Genomic DNA, 15,780 nt, shown 5'->3' on the forward strand with positions numbered 1-15,780 from the left:
TTTGTAATCAAATATGGACTACGTATATTGATGTTTCGTAGTTATAAAAAACCCAATAATATTATGGTTGGAGACGCCGTAATATTAACTTTCACGTAAGTATGATTTCATATTCTCTTTGTAATCAAATATGAACATGTCCATATTGACCTATTTTTTGGGTGTAAGCATATTGACCTATTGTTACAAAAAAAACCAATAATATTATGGTTGATGTTACTATTGAGCACGTAAACGGCAAAAAGAGAATAAATGTCATATTGGGTTTAACACATTTAGAAAATGCGGGTAGCTTTATATTTATCAACTAGATTTTGATCCGCGCTTCGAAAGCGCAGCTTTTTTTATTATCAAACAAATTTGAAATGAATTAGTATTTTAGAATTGTTATACACTATTATGTTACAAAATTGTAATATATTAAAAAGTAAATTTAAAACTATATAATTTATGAGTTACTTTATTTAAATTTTTTTACGTATACTCTTATGTAACTCTTTTCAGGCCTGACATATCATCCAACCCGAAAAATCGAACCAAAATCGACATGATAATATAGGTCTGGTTCGAATTCTGGTCCACGGCAAAGTACATATTAAATATTTTTTGGACCTGCAGATCTCGGTTTATGTTTTAGTCCTACCCGAGATCTAATCTGGTACCTAAACTATCTAAAATGTTTTGTGTATATTAGGGTATTTCAAATATGTTTTCGGTATTACCAATATTTTTTAAGTTTTGTCTTTGGTTTTCAATATAATTTCAGATTTTGAGTAAAATTTCAAATTTTAAAAAAATATATTGTGAGTATTTGGATAAAATTTTGGGTATTTTTTGGTTCCTCGTTCAGATTTCAAGTAAAATTTTGGCGTTTTTTTGGTATTTGAATATTTTCGGGTACTTGTTTGGATTTTCAAATATTTTTTGAATTTTCAGGTACTTTGAATTTTTTGGATCTTACATACCCGAAATAATATTAAAATTATTTAAGAAGGTTAGACCGTTATATAAATTATTTCTGATAGTTATAATGGTTTGGTATACAAACTTAGAATGGTATACTTTGTTATGATAGTTTTGTAATTGGTTAGATTTAAGATGTGCATATTGTGTATGAGAGATTTTTAGATAGGAAAACATATATATTTCTCAAAAAATTAGTATTGTGTAATTTGGTTTTGATGGCTAGCATCGGGTTGGTTGAAACTTAAGAATAGAGTATGTGTTAGTTTGATAATTTTGCAATTTGTGGATTAATATATGCGTCAATTGGCACAAGTAAGGTTGTGTGGTATGAATTGAACTAATGGAATTCATATGTAGACCTACTCATGAATTGAAGGCGATGGGGCATGTGAGATGGAATGGAAATTATATGTAAATGATATTGCATATTGGTGATTAACTAAATCACATAGAAAATTATAACTAATTCAACTGATTACGACATTAATTTGTTGGATACAAAATTATTGTAGGAGTAATATTAGGAAAGATCATATTTTAATAATATTGATATATTTTGACTGATTAAGGTAAATACCAAATATTAAGTTTTTAGTAAATAGATCCAACAACCTTTCATAGGTAGATTTTTTAAAATTTCTCTTCTTTTAATAGTATAGACTAAATTATGACCAGCCCTTAAAAGGGGGGATATATTTTTTTTCTTTTGCAATTTTTTAGAAATTTAATTTTTATATTTGTGTTTTTAGTCATATTTATGTTTTTCTTTGTAAAATATTTCTCTTAAATGATTAACAAGAAATTTTAATAATTGTATTAAAATAGTTGGACCACACCTATATCAATAGGTTATGTTCATGTTTTAATAGAATATACTAGATTATGACCCGTTTTTTGAAGAGCGGTATATTTTCTGTTTTACATTTTTTTAAACTAATTTTTCTATTTGTGTTTTTAATCGTATTTGTGTTTTTTATAATCATATTTCTGTAAAATATTTTTTTTAAATGATTAGTAAAATGTTTTAATAATTGTATCAAAATAGTAGGACTAAACATATATTAATAGGTCATGTTCCTAATTTAATATAATAGATGAGTTAATATGTTTGTTTAAATAATTTATTAGTTGATGAATATTTTGTATGTTTCTTGAAATAACCTACAAAAATTTGTAACCACAAAAAAATTTAATGTCTTATTTAAGCTTAGTAAAATTGTAAGAATTTTTTTTTTGTATAATTTATTACAGTTAATTTTCTTTCTAATAAAAGGCTAAAAATAAAAATCAAAATATTTTATCTTCTTTAGATGACATCGTATTGGATTTAAGATGGGACGATGTTGTTCTGAAGTCATATCATTATCTTCATTATTGCAATTGAAATATATTTTTATTGGGTAGTTTTTTTTTGTGAAATGATATAGCATTAGTTGTATCGTAAAAGGACGTGGACTGCAGAAAACTATTACCTATATAGAATCCGTAACTTGTGGAATTAAAGTCACTCAGCAGTTTTACCTTACTTATTTAGGAATTTATAATGGAAGTTACTCAAATATGAACCAAGCGTACAAACTACAAAGTAGTTATTGTTATATAACTAAATAAATATATTTAAAAATAGGTTCAGTGGTAAAAATAGTTGGACACAAAATATATCAATAGGTCATGATACTAATTTAATAGTATTGATGTCCAGTAACTCTTTATCAAACATATATACACTTCGTTGTTTGATACATGAAGACGTAATAGGCGAATAGCTAATGAATTATATATAGAAACAATATCGACTTGACTATCTTAAATAATAAATGTAATCCCACTTGAACGGTTATATTATTGGTGAACTGCATATTGATAACAAAAGGTTACATTAGGGTAGTAGTCAATAAATATATGAAAAATGAAGTGTATATATGACGGTAGACATATGTTTAGTTATTAATAGGACAGTTATATTAGGGTTATATGAACAGGTGATTATATTAGAAATTATATTATAAATTATCAATGAAAGTATGTCAGCCACTAAACACCTCATATATCCACGATCAAACAAAAATGCATCATATTGTAATAGGAGAAAACGGTTAATTAGGAGCAAACGGTTACGTAAAAGTGATATATACATTTTGTTTTATCTTTAAATAAAGAAAATAAATAAGTGGACATAACCTTACGTCAATTGGTCATGTTATTATTTTAATAGAATAGATAAATAAGTGGACATAACCTTACATCAATTGGTCATGTTATTATTTTAATAGAATAGATGTAGTATTACGGGGGTATTAACCGTAATAAAAGTATAGTTATGGGTACGTTATTAGTTATCCCGCATCTTTATCAAAATTTTGTTTTTGTTTGATTAAATAAAATATATGGGTGCAGTTACAAAGAGTATCAGCCGATAATTAGTTGGACTCAACTATTATCAACTGGACAATGTTCTTAATTTAATAGTATTGATAACAAAAGAAAAATTATTCAAATAAAAATTAATGCACATGAATTACTAAAAGAGAATAATGTATGTATATACTTTTCAAACTATAAATTTAATAAGAGAAAATGTATATACAATGTAGATTCCAAACTAACTGATAAACTTAACTTACTAAATTTTTAATTCTATGCCATTTAAAAAAGGAAGAAGATAGACCAACATGAATGTCAAACTGATGGTAGTACACCCAATATATATTTTCAGACACACACAAAGATCCAACTTTATTTTCTGCAAATGTAACTTTCAACATCTGATTTCATATGTACTAGCTCCGGTTGTATTATATTATCCCACTCGACCGTGTTATATCCATCTACTCTACTTCTCACATACATGTCACGAGATTATTCCAATTCACCGGCCATGTGATTTGTAATTAGTTTTGAGGTTAATCAATGATATGAGAAAGCATTACACCTTTTTTTTTTCTACACTAGCGACTATAGTGGTCTGACTTAATTAAACCAACAAGCAGCAAAAGCAGTTGTTAAAAGGTTAAGCCATGCGCATACTTTAAGCAACCAGACACGTTAAACCAGAAGCTGTGAACATAGAGATAGGTACCTGAATATAGAAGAGATGTTGTGAGACAGCTAACGAATAGTATTAAAAATTTAAAGTCCATTTAGTGTGTTATCGTATGATTCAAGTAACCTAAAATTTCTATTTGGTAATAGGCGGTCTTGTCCAAGATTTTTTTTCTTCCACTGTTGAGATCAATTCGACTTGGTAGACTGCGTAGTTAGTAGGTGGCCATAAGATGAGTCTGTTCTTGTTAGCAGAAAAAAGATAAATTACGGCTCCGAATGGTGCTTTTCGGGAACACGAGGAACTAATAGGAAATGAACGTATAGGAATAAAATTGCAGGAATGAAAAGGAATGCTTGTTCATTATCAAATTTAACAAAGAATGCTTTTGTTCTATATTTCTGTAAAAAAAAAAAGAATGGAGGGGAACAAAAAAGAAAAATTATTTCTCGTGAAAAGTGATTTTTTTTTGAATGATAAGGAATTCAGTGTTCCCTTTCGTTCCTTCGTACATTTACCAAAGGACATTTCTCAAACTCACTTCATTGGTTCAAATTTACACGCTGGTAAAACGTGATATCATTATTAGGGATATATATCCCACATCTGGAATTCTAAGGGACATCAAGTAATATATAAATGATTAGGACCAATCCACTAATTACTAATTGGTTTTAAGTTGGAAGCTCATAATTAAACCCGAATCTAACATGGTATCAGAGCCCAGATCCTAAATACCCAAAACTCCTAATTAATATTAACCCTTCCGACCGGGTATAAAGGTCGTGATTAACCCTTTCGACCGGGTATAAAAGTCGAATTAAACTCGTTCGAACGAGTATAAATATCATAAAGTTCAAGGATTTCTGGAGGGATATATATATCCCACATTAGGAATTTTAAAGGACATTAAGTAATATATAAAGGGTTAGGACTAATCCACTAATTACCAATTGGTTTTAAGTTGGAAACCCGTAATTAAACCCGAATCTAACAATTGATTGCAACAAAATCTCGTAACCAACCAAAACAAATCGGAGAATTCGTATTGTGATTCCTTCTAAAGGCCAATATTGTGATCAATCCTAACTAAAGATCAGTCATTCCCGAGAGGAAACACTTCATCAAAACCTTACTCGTCATATCACAAGGAAAAACATTGCTTGTCAAACAATTTGCAAGTACAAATCGTGTATGAAATAATAGCCAATATCAAGAAATCCATTCACTAGTAAATAGCTAAGAAAACAATTACTTACTTTTAGATGACACATGAAGGTTTACACTTTTAACAATATCCCTAACATATTATCATCAACAATCATGACAGAATAATCCGGATCAGGTTAAGTACTATTCGTTTGCAAGGGAATCGAGAGCTAATAGCTAGTTATTTGATTAACTCATTATAGTAGTAGCTTATTCTTTAAGACCGACATTCTTTTAAACAAAGAATCACTTGATGTAATCCAGTCTTTTGATTAAGCGATACAAATTTAGATAAGTTTTCTTTGATAAGTAAAAGTCAGACATATTATGAAAACTACAGTTAGTTTTTTTGTTTTGTATTGACCAATTTTTTTATTGAAGACAAGAGAAGATGTACATTATGAGAAATATTTTTTTTTTATAAAAAAATGAACGGTAACCTACTTGGAAACTAAACCGGATCATTCGTTGATTACAGAATCATCACAATCAAAAGAAACTAAGTAACAAACTAAACGTATGAACTCAACCCTACTTTAACATCTCTCTCTCTCTCTCTTTCTATTTTTCTAAAACAAAAAGCTACATCGAAGAGAAGTATGAACAAGAAGAAGACAAGGGAGTAAGAAAGATCAATCCACTTATGGACAATTCTGATGGAACAGAGAAGAAAACCCATGAACCATTTTGCTTATTGAGGATTGTTGCCAGGCCAGAGGGGAAGATGGTGAGGTGGCTGTGGCGTAGAGTTTCCAAGAGATTTACTAGCATTTTCCTCTAGTGACTCGCTTGGTCCCTGAGACTGAGGTAATCCTGGTCCACTACCACCAGTTAAGCTCAACGCATTGGCTGGTGCTGAAGCTGCGCTCAGTTTCACTCCCTCTCGTGTAAAGGTTCCAACAATGACCTATATATAAAAAAACAGCACCAGAACCAAAGTCAAGTCTCTTGAAGGGTTCCGTTTACCAAACTCGACTATAAAGGGTTTGAGAAATGAATCGTAACCTGGACTTGTGAACCGGCTACAAGCATTCCACCAACACAACCCCACACAACCTTGCAATCAGGACCAGCTAGAGTCACTCTCAAGTTACCAGTTCTGGTCACAGTAGCACCATCATCACTCTCAGTATTCCAGAAAGTACCTGACATATCAGTGATAACATATAGGCCCTGCACATTATAAACACGGATCACACACAAGACCTAAACAGAGCTCAAATCAGGACATGAAATGTTGTTATACCTCATACTTAACAAATCCAAGAGGATTGTCAGATTGAAGCACTGCAATAGATACAACTCCTGAAGCTGAGAGAATACAGACTTCGCGTGGTTCTTGATTCATAAACTCCACTAACTTGATAGCTATGTCCTGGAGTCCGTACAATAGGATCATAACATTTTTTAACTAAATTTTCTTAAGAAAGTTCAAGATTTGGTACACACAAGACGAGACACATTACTACCTCTCCAGCATTGACGTCAATGACATGAGCTGTAAGCGGTCCTCCTCCTCCTACACAGACATTAACTGTAAGCAGCCAGTGATCACCAAAGGGTAATCAAGAAAGAAGGAGTCTTTTGAATGTTACCTGAAGCTTTGCGCGGCTGCTTATCACGGGAGCCAAGAGGACGACCTTTGCGTTTAGCAGGTGGGCCAGCATTTGCGCCTCCGCCGACATCAGGAACGTCTCGTTGCTCGATCCCGAGTTGCCTCCAGCGTCGTTCGGCCACGACGGAGACGGAGTAACGCGATCCGTCGAGCATGACCGCTTGTTGAGGTTGAGGCTCGCGCAGAGAGAGAGCCCCGTCGGATAAACCGTGGTGCATGGCCTGAGAAGTGGAGGTGGGACCCGCATACGCGGCGGCGGCGTTGCGATTCTGCTGCTGTTGCTGTTGGTGGATTTCTTTGGGATCCATGGAAGATTCGAGAAGAAAAGGAAGAAACTTTCTTGGAGAGACTCTCTGTTTTTGAGAGACAGTGAAGGTTTTTTGAGCTCACATGAGTTCTTCAGATATATATAGTAGTGTGACTAGTGAGCGACGACGAATTTGTATTTTACTTTTTGTTTTAGTTAGGAAATTAAATAACTAAATCGTTGGTTTAGGGGTTTTCACTTTTCAGGGGATTTATTTTTATGGTTTTTTATATTAATTAATTAAATAAAAAAAATATATATATAAAGATCTGATTTAGTTTTAGGATATAGTTTGTGAATGCGTAGGAGAAGATTCAAGGAAGAAAATAACGAAAACATTTATCAAAAGTTTATTCAAATAAAAACAAATGCACATGAATTACTAAGAGAATAATGTTATATATTTTTCAAAGTATAAATTTACTAAGAGAAAATGTATATACTATGTAGATTCCAAACTAATTGATAAATATAACTTACTAATTTTTAATTCTATGACATTTAAATAAAGGAGAAAGATTCCAATATTTACTTTCAGCTGAGGACACACAAAGATCCAACTTTTTTTTCTGTAAATGAACAGAAATGTAACTTTCAACGTCTCATTTCATATGTACTAGCTCCGGTTGTATTATGATCCCACTCGACCGTGTTATATCCATCCACTCTTCTTCTCACATACCTGTGACGAGATTATTCCAGTTCATCATCGGCTATGTGATCTGTAATTAGTTTTGGGGTTAATCAATGACATGAGAAAACAACACTTCTTTTTGTCTAGGCTAGCTACTAAAGTGATTTGACCTAAGACCATGATTATCGCATAAGCGATCTTTAGGGTTTTTTTTTCTTAAAAAAAAATTAAAAATAAGTCAATCGCGGACCGTTACGTGTCGGTAGAGCCCGCAAACAGTGCCAAAACACCCTAGTTACCGATCCTTAGTTAGTGTTTTCTGAAAGTGATTTTTAAAATTTTTGTGGGATCCACGCGTCAGTGGGATCCACATTTTGTCAAAAAAAAACTTTTTAAGTACCTTGAGATGTTGATGCTCTAAGCTTACAACATCTCCAAAAACCCCCTTATTTCAAGGTTTTGAATGTGTTTCTCTTTAAAAACAAAACTTTATATTAAATCTTAATTTTTTTATGTTTTACATGATAGTCTTTATGTTTAATAAAAATAAAATAAAAACATAGATCTTTTACAATAATTATAAAATATCCAACAAAAATTTTATAAAGCAAAATTAATAAAGAAAATATTATATTATAGTAAAACATTGCATATAAATAAAAATATAAAAGCTAAATCATTAAATTTAAATAAATTAGCACTTAAAGAAATGCTCGAAAAATTAATATGTTGTTAACAAATTTTGATTTTATTGTTGTACAAGTATTTGTTTGCTATAATATAATTTTTGTATAATATTTGTTGTAGTGTTAATTAAATATTATGTATTAAAAGGGACTAAAATGATTAAACAAGAAAGTTAAAAACTTTATTTAAAAGCTACACAAATACAAGGCTAGAAAAATAAGAAACCTTAAATATAAGGTTTTGTACAGTGAAACTTTATATCTGAGGTTTCATTGTTCAAATCCATAAAATTTAAAGTTTTAAGACTGCTTTTGGAGAACGTCAAATTTTATATTTTAAATTTTAAAAGAATTTTTGGAGATGTCCCTAAGCCTTCATCATTGTAGTTCAAACATGTGGTAGGGAAAAATCTGCATACAAGTATTGGACCCCGGTCCATTGGCGACGAACAAACAAAAAATCGGGGAAAGACAAAAGAAACATAATCGAAATAATGTTCCAAAAATGAAAATTTTATAAATAGTCATATTAATGCATGATAATTATTTTTTTTTATTAATTATGTTAGCTAATGTCACTCCATACCGATCATCGTTTCAATTTATATTCAGTTGATCTAAACATAAAAAAACTCATTACGATTAAAGCATAAAATAAATAAATCATCAAACGGATCATCAAAATCATAAATATAATTTATATATAAAATGATCATAAAATTGATTATAGATCATCAAACTGATCTAAATTCTAATACTCAAAATCAGAAGTTTAATTGAATCAACGACACATTATCGTTTACAATAATTTTATATTTAATTTTGTACTTGTAACTACAAAATTCTTAAAACTTTATAAATAAAAACATAACAGTAATTCATTTTATTTAATTTTTATAAATGTTTAAATCTGTATATTTCAAAATATTATTGGTTATTAGTTGTTCAATCTCAAACCAAGGAACATTTCCTTTTTCCTATTTGTTTTTCAAAACTGCATCTATTAAATTATACACAAATTTATCGAAATATATATACATATATATAATCAAATTAAATACAATTAAAATTTTAATCAGATATAGAATATAATTTATGATTTAGTTCAGAATGATAATATAAAACGATGTTCACCTAAAATAACTGAAGTGCGTATGTTCTTTGCACATGCATTATAAACCAATTTTAATTATAAAAATGAAAGTAAAATACAGAACAATTATTATAATTTATTTATATCCTAAAATTAAGATAACAACATAAAAATAATCAATTTTTTTACGTATTTTCTTTGCACATGCATTATAAACCAATTTTAATTATAAAAATGAAAGTAAAATACTGAACAATTATTATAATTTATTTATATTAAAAATATTTATCAAGAGTCGCCTAGTATATATATATCCAAAGTAAAATTATGGATTCAAAAGTTCCAAAGATAGACGGAGCAATCACAATTATCATTCAGCGTAGGAGAAAGCTCATCATCATCGAACCCGGGGAACAACCCGAAATCAGAAGCAAAGTTACCGGAACCAACCGTCGGAAGCACACTCACCAACTCCGACTCTTGCTCTTCTTCTACTATCATCTCCTCCTCCTCCTCCTTCACCACATTCTCTTCCGCGTTAGCAAACCTCGCAGCCGCTTCTCGGATCTCCGTTCGCGACATATTTTGCCCGCCGGCGATAACCGGAGGATTATCGGGGAAATTGAAATTCGCGCCGCTTCCTCGGAGGCAGAAGAGAGCGGCGTCGGAGGCACGCGCCGCCTTCTCGGGGTTGTCGTAAGATTCCAACCAAATACGTTCTCTGCTGTTGGGAAGTCTGATCTCCGAAATCTTGAAACTCTACGTTAGATTGCTTATGTATTGTGTATGTGAATGAAGAATAAGAATAACTCTCTTTAAGGTAAAACTTACTTAAAACCTTTAATCTCCTCAAACTCATACAATCTCATCATAACTCGATGGATGTATTTATATAGCTAAATATAGATCCTAATCCTATAAAGATTATCATGCTTATAGATAACTCCTAAAAACATATTTATCCTTATCTCAAACACAAATAGATTAGGACTATGTTTAGCTTGCCCCACACGTCATTATCCTTGTCTTATTAACTTCATGCTTACTCCAACATACTCCCCCTTAAGCTTGAAGTGAACTTGTGCTGCATCTACAACTCCAATAAGTTCTCTCATCTCTGTGAATCTGATCTTCCCGAGTCCTTTAGTCAAGATATCCGCTTTCTGCATGCTTCCTGAAACGTATTCCACCTCCACTTGACCATTCTCGACACACTCCCTTATGAAATGATATCTTCGGTGAATATGTTTAGAGCGGCCATGGAAAACAGGGTTTTTCGTAAGAGAGATAGCGGACTTATTATCTACGCGGATGGTTACTGTCTCACATTCTCCTCCAGTGATCTCGCTTAGAAGTTCTTGAAGCCATATGGCTTGTTTTGCAGCTTCAGTAGCTGCCATGAACTCAGCCTCGCAAGAGGATAGTGCCACGCTTTCCTGCTTCTGAGAACACCAGGCAATAGGACTGTCGTTGAGGTAGAATATGTGTCCCGTTACACTTCTACCATCATCATCATCCACAGTGAGAGAACTGTCACTGTATCCTAGCAACCTTACTGTATTAGCGCGTTTATAAGTGAGTCCATAAGTGCTGGTTCCACGCAAATACCTCAGGACCTGCTTCAAGGCTGCATCGTGGGAGACTTTAGGATCAAGCATATACCTGCTAAGAACTCCAATGCTGTATGACAAGTCAGGACGTGTGTGGATAAGATATCGTAAGCATCCAATATTCCTCCTGTATTTCTTCTCATCAACACCCTTCTCCTCGATAGCTTTGGATAACTTCAAACTCATATCCATCGGTACGTGTGTGGGATTGTAGTCGTTCATACCTGTCTCAGCAAGAATCCGTGAAGCATACCTCTCTTGTCTCAACGTGATGCCTCCCTCGTGCTGTACCACTTCGATCCCCAAGTAGTAGGTGAGCCTACCCAAGTCACTCATCTCGAATTTAGAGGCCATCTCATGCTTGAACTCGCTTATCATTGCAACATCGGATCCTGTAACAAACAAATCATCCACATATACTGCTACAATAAGAATCTCCTCGTTCTTCTTTCGTTGGTACACATAAGCTTCCTTAGAGCACCTTGTGAAGTTCAATCTCGGAGTATCTTGTTTAACTTGTAGTTCCAAGCTCTTGGAGCCTGTTTAAGGCCATAGAGGGCTTTAGAGAGCTTGTACACCTTTTCTTCACTTCCTTTGACCTCAAAACCCTAAGGTTGTTTTACATAAAATTCCTCCTTAAGATCTCCGTGGAGAAAGGCGGTCTTTACGTCGAGATGATGTACTTCCCAGCCATGTGAAGCTGCCAACGCAATGATGAGACGAATGGTTTCTATTCTTGCAACTGGTGCAAACACCTCATCGTAATCAACACCATGTCTCTGTACATATCCCTTTGCCACTAGCCTTGCCTTGTACTTGTTCACACTTCCATCCGGATTACGCTTTAGCTTAAATACCCATTTTAATCCAATGGCTTTTGCCCCTGCAGGTAGATCAACTAGAAGCCAGGTGTGATTCCTTTCGATGGAGGCTATCTCTTCTTCACAAGCACTTACCCATACCTTCATGCTTCTAGCCTCTGAGAAGTCCCACGGCTCCTCGTTTATTGCCATCAACAGCCATTCACATTCTGTCTCAGCCATCAAGACATAATCTGACAAGTACTCTGGAGTTTTCTTTACTCTTGTTGAACGTCTCAGATCAAATTCCTCATGTACCTCCTCTTCTCCATCAGATATCTCTACTATCTCATTATCAACTGGCTTATCCTCATTACCACTTGTTTCTTTGCTTCCTTGTTCCATTCTCTCAAGTGAGGTATTATTATCATCCTTAGAGCCTTCATCAAGCTCGACTTCCCGAAGTCCTCTGTTTCCAAATTTTCCAAGGTTGATGCTGAATGAACCCGTACTGTTTTTCTCCACACTGTCATTCCAGTTCCAGCCTTCTTCCTCCATAAACACTACATCTCAACTCACACAGATTCTGTTGCTTGTGGGATCATATAGACGGTAAGCTTTGGTACCTGGTTCAGTTCCAAGGTGTACTAGAGCACGTGATCTATCATCAAGCTTCTTCCTGTGAGGAGCTTCTGTCCTTGCGTACCCAATACAGCCAAATACTCTTAGATGAGACACGTTTGGTTTGCTGCCTTTGAACATCTCGTAAGGAGTCTTGTAAGCAAGAGTTCTTGTTGCTGAGCGGTTGACGAGATATGTCACATGTCTTACGGATTCTCCCCACATATAGTTAGGGACACTCATATGCTTCAAGATACTTCTTGTCATCTCTAGTACCGTCCTGTTGCGCCTCTCGACCACACCGTTCTGCTGAGGAGAGTACGGTGCAGTTAAGTGTCTTTGTATCCCATTCTCTTCGCAGAAGTTATTGAAGTCATGAGATGTAAACTCTCCACCTCTGTCAGTTCTCAAAGTCTTGATGGTGGTTCCTGCTTCTCGCTCTATCAGTACCTTAAACTTCTTAAATCTCCCGAAGGCTTCACTTTTCTCCTTTAATAACATTGTCCACATATAGCGAGAGTGGTCATCAATGATCACGAATACATATCTGTTTTTCCCGATCGTTAGAGGATTAATTGGACCGCAGAGGTCTCCATGTAGCAGTTCCAGTCGCTGAGATGCTCTGAAATTTGTTGCTTGTGGAAACGGTCGTCTTACTTGTTTACCAAGTAAGTAGGAGATACATGTATTCTTGGTGATAGACATCTTTGGTAATCCTGTGACTAGCTCCTTATCGACCATAATCTTTATGTTGTCGAAGTTAATATGCCCCAATCTCGCATGCCACTTGCTTGACTCGCTGGACGTTATCACCTGCAAACACTTTGCGTTCTCCGCTTCCAATGCTACCTTATACAATCGATTTCTCCCTCTGCTGGTTCTGATCAAGAGCCTCCCGTCTCGATCATATATATACAAAAGATCCTCCTTCATTCTCACCTCGCAGCCTGATTCTGTAGCTTGGCCTAAGCTTATGATACTGCTCCTAAGAGCCGGGATAAAATATACGTTTGACATCGTCTTCTTCACTCCATCCTTGAATCATCTCCAAACTTAACCTTTCCTGTGATGCTTTCATCGAGTGTAGTGAAGTAAGAACGTTCCCTGGTCATGTGATTACTAGCACCATTGTCTAGATACCACACGTTGCTTTTGTCAAGACTTGTCTCAAATGTGTTGGGTTTCACCTTTTCTTCATTGAGAAATACTACCTCGTTCAGCATCAACTCATCAGCCTCATGTGTTTCTTCTCCTTCTTTTGTTTCTTGAGCCTCTTGAAGCTTCAACAATCGATCAGGACAGTCGGAGGCGTAATGCCCTAATTTATCACACCGATAGCAGGTGATCCTCGTTGCATCTCTTGCTTCTCTTCCAGCATTGTAACGACCACGACCTCTTCCTCGGTTGAAGAATCTTCCTCCCCGACCACGGCCTCTGTGCTCACTATTGTAACCATGAGTGTATTGCTGCTCTGTATACATCAATTTGTTTGCTTCTTCGGACGTCTCTTCTTCCTCATTGACACGTTCTTCATAAGCTTTTAGACGTCCGATTTTGTCCTCAAAACTAGTAGTCTTAAGATCCAATACCTGCTCCAATGCAGCAACAATAGTTATGTATTTTCTCCGGGGAAGACTCTTTAGAAACTTCTTGACGAGCTTTGATTCTTCTATTTCTTCTCCAAGAGCAGAGGATTTCGAAGAGATTTCCGAGATTCTGCTTGAAAACTCATCAATAGTTTCGGATTCTTTCATCTTAAGTCGGTCGAAGTCCGACATAAGTGTTTGCAGACGCGCCTCCTTAACTCTATCGGCTCCCATGTGTCTCGTTTTAATGGCTTCCCAGACTTTCTTAGTTGTATCTAGTCCTCCGATTTGCAGAACTAGGCTTTCAAAAATGGATTGGATTAGGAGTGTCATGGCCATGTTGTTCTTTTTCACGTCTCCTTCTTCTGCTTCAATAAGCTCTCACACATCATGTACTTTCAATAAGATCTTCATCTTGATTGCCCAAACCGTATAGTTTGTATTACTCAATATAGGACACTTGATCGTAGATGATCCAATGTCTTGTTGCTTCGTCGTAACCACCGTAAGATCTCCCATAGTTTCAACTTTGTAGCTCTGATACCAAGTGTTGAAACTCTACGTTAGATTGCTTATGTATTGTGTATGTGAATGAAGAATAAGAATAAGAATAACTCTCTTATATTAACCTCAAAGGTAAAACTTACTCAAAACCTTTAATCCCTCAAACTCATACAATCTCATCATAACTCGATGGATGTATTTATATAACTAAACATAGATCCTATTATCATGCTTATAGATAACTCCTAAAACATCTTTATCCTTATCTCAAACTCAAATAGATTAGGACTATGTTTAGCTTGCTCCACACGTCATTATCCTTGTCTTATTAACTTCATGCTTACTCCAACACGAAACCCATTTCCCCCATCTCCTCTTCCTCACACCTTTGTACTTTGACTACATCGACGACGATGATGATGATTCCTCCATCACCAAAACCAAAACTGGTTCAATTCGGTATGGTACGATTCTTTTTTTATGGTTTAGCTCTCTGCTCTTGAGTCTTGATTTGAATTGAATAATAGAATTTACCGCTTTAAGTTTATATATATATTGTGCAGTAAAAAAATTTAAAATTTTTTTTAACAGATAAATATAAATTATATTAGAAAATAAAATTTTATTAATATTGTAAATTTTCTTTTTTGTATCAATATTTTAATATAAATTTAATGTAATTAAACATAAAAATATATTTAAAAATATGCATGTATATATTTGAAATTATAATCTTAGATAGATTTTTCTATCTATTTATTTTAATTAAATATATTAAATAAATTTGTAAAAATTGCATAATTACAAAAAATTAAAATTAAAAAATATTTATAAAATTTATAGATATATAAGAAAATAATAATTTTACGATTAAATTTTTATAATTTTCTAAAAAAAATGTATACATTTTTGAAAATTTTAATATTAAAATTGTATAATTTAAAAATATATAATTAAATTATATTTCAAAATTTATAATATCATATTTGAATATATTTATTTTAATGATGATTTATAAGTTATTCACATATTCTAAAAAAAATTCAAAAATATAAATTGACATTAAATGTAATATATGAGTTATTACCATATTTTAAAAAGTTTAC

General features: G+C 33.5%; 1 protein-coding gene and 1 pseudogene across 2 annotated transcripts; both read right to left on the reverse strand.

Annotated features, from left to right (window-relative positions):
• Window positions 1-5,679: 5,679 nt before the first annotated feature.
• On the reverse strand, window positions 5,680-7,297 carry LOC106293647 (AT-hook motif nuclear-localized protein 13-like). Of its 2 annotated transcripts, XM_013729317.1 has the most exons (6): window positions 6,814-7,297; window positions 6,688-6,743; window positions 6,465-6,593; window positions 6,364-6,391; window positions 6,224-6,274; window positions 5,898-6,125 (listed from the first exon to the last, which is right to left on the reverse strand). In XM_013729317.1, exons 1-6 carry the CDS (start codon window positions 7,139-7,141, stop codon window positions 6,040-6,042), a joined length of 678 nt encoding a protein of 225 aa, XP_013584771.1. In that variant the 5' UTR covers window positions 7,142-7,297; the 3' UTR covers window positions 5,898-6,039. The 2 variants fall into 2 exon arrangements, with proteins under 2 accessions (XP_013584769.1, XP_013584771.1); XM_013729315.1 differs by having other exon boundaries at window positions 5,680-6,125; window positions 6,224-6,391.
• Window positions 7,298-9,780: 2,483 nt separating this feature from the next.
• LOC106295313 lies at window positions 9,781-15,178 on the reverse strand (annotated as a pseudogene).
• Between the last annotated feature and the right edge of the window lie 602 nt (window positions 15,179-15,780).

Source organism: Brassica oleracea, chromosome C5 (assembly GCF_000695525.1).
Source record: "Brassica oleracea var. oleracea cultivar TO1000 chromosome C5, BOL, whole genome shotgun sequence".
In the NCBI taxonomy this organism is placed as follows: Eukaryota; Viridiplantae; Streptophyta; class Magnoliopsida; order Brassicales; family Brassicaceae; genus Brassica; species Brassica oleracea.

Coding starts and splice junctions, on each gene's coding strand:
- LOC106293647 (XM_013729315.1), bottom strand. CDS start 7,141: ATGGATCCCAAAGAAATCCACCAACAGCAACAGCAGCAGAATCGCAAC. Junction 6,744..6,813: donor GCAGCCGCGCAAAGCTTCAG/GTAACATTCAAA, acceptor CAGTTAATGTCT/GTGTAGGAGGAGGAGGACCG. Junction 6,594..6,687: donor TTGACGTCAATGCTGGAGAG/GTAGTAATGTGT, acceptor TACGGACTCCAG/GACATAGCTATCAAGTTAGT.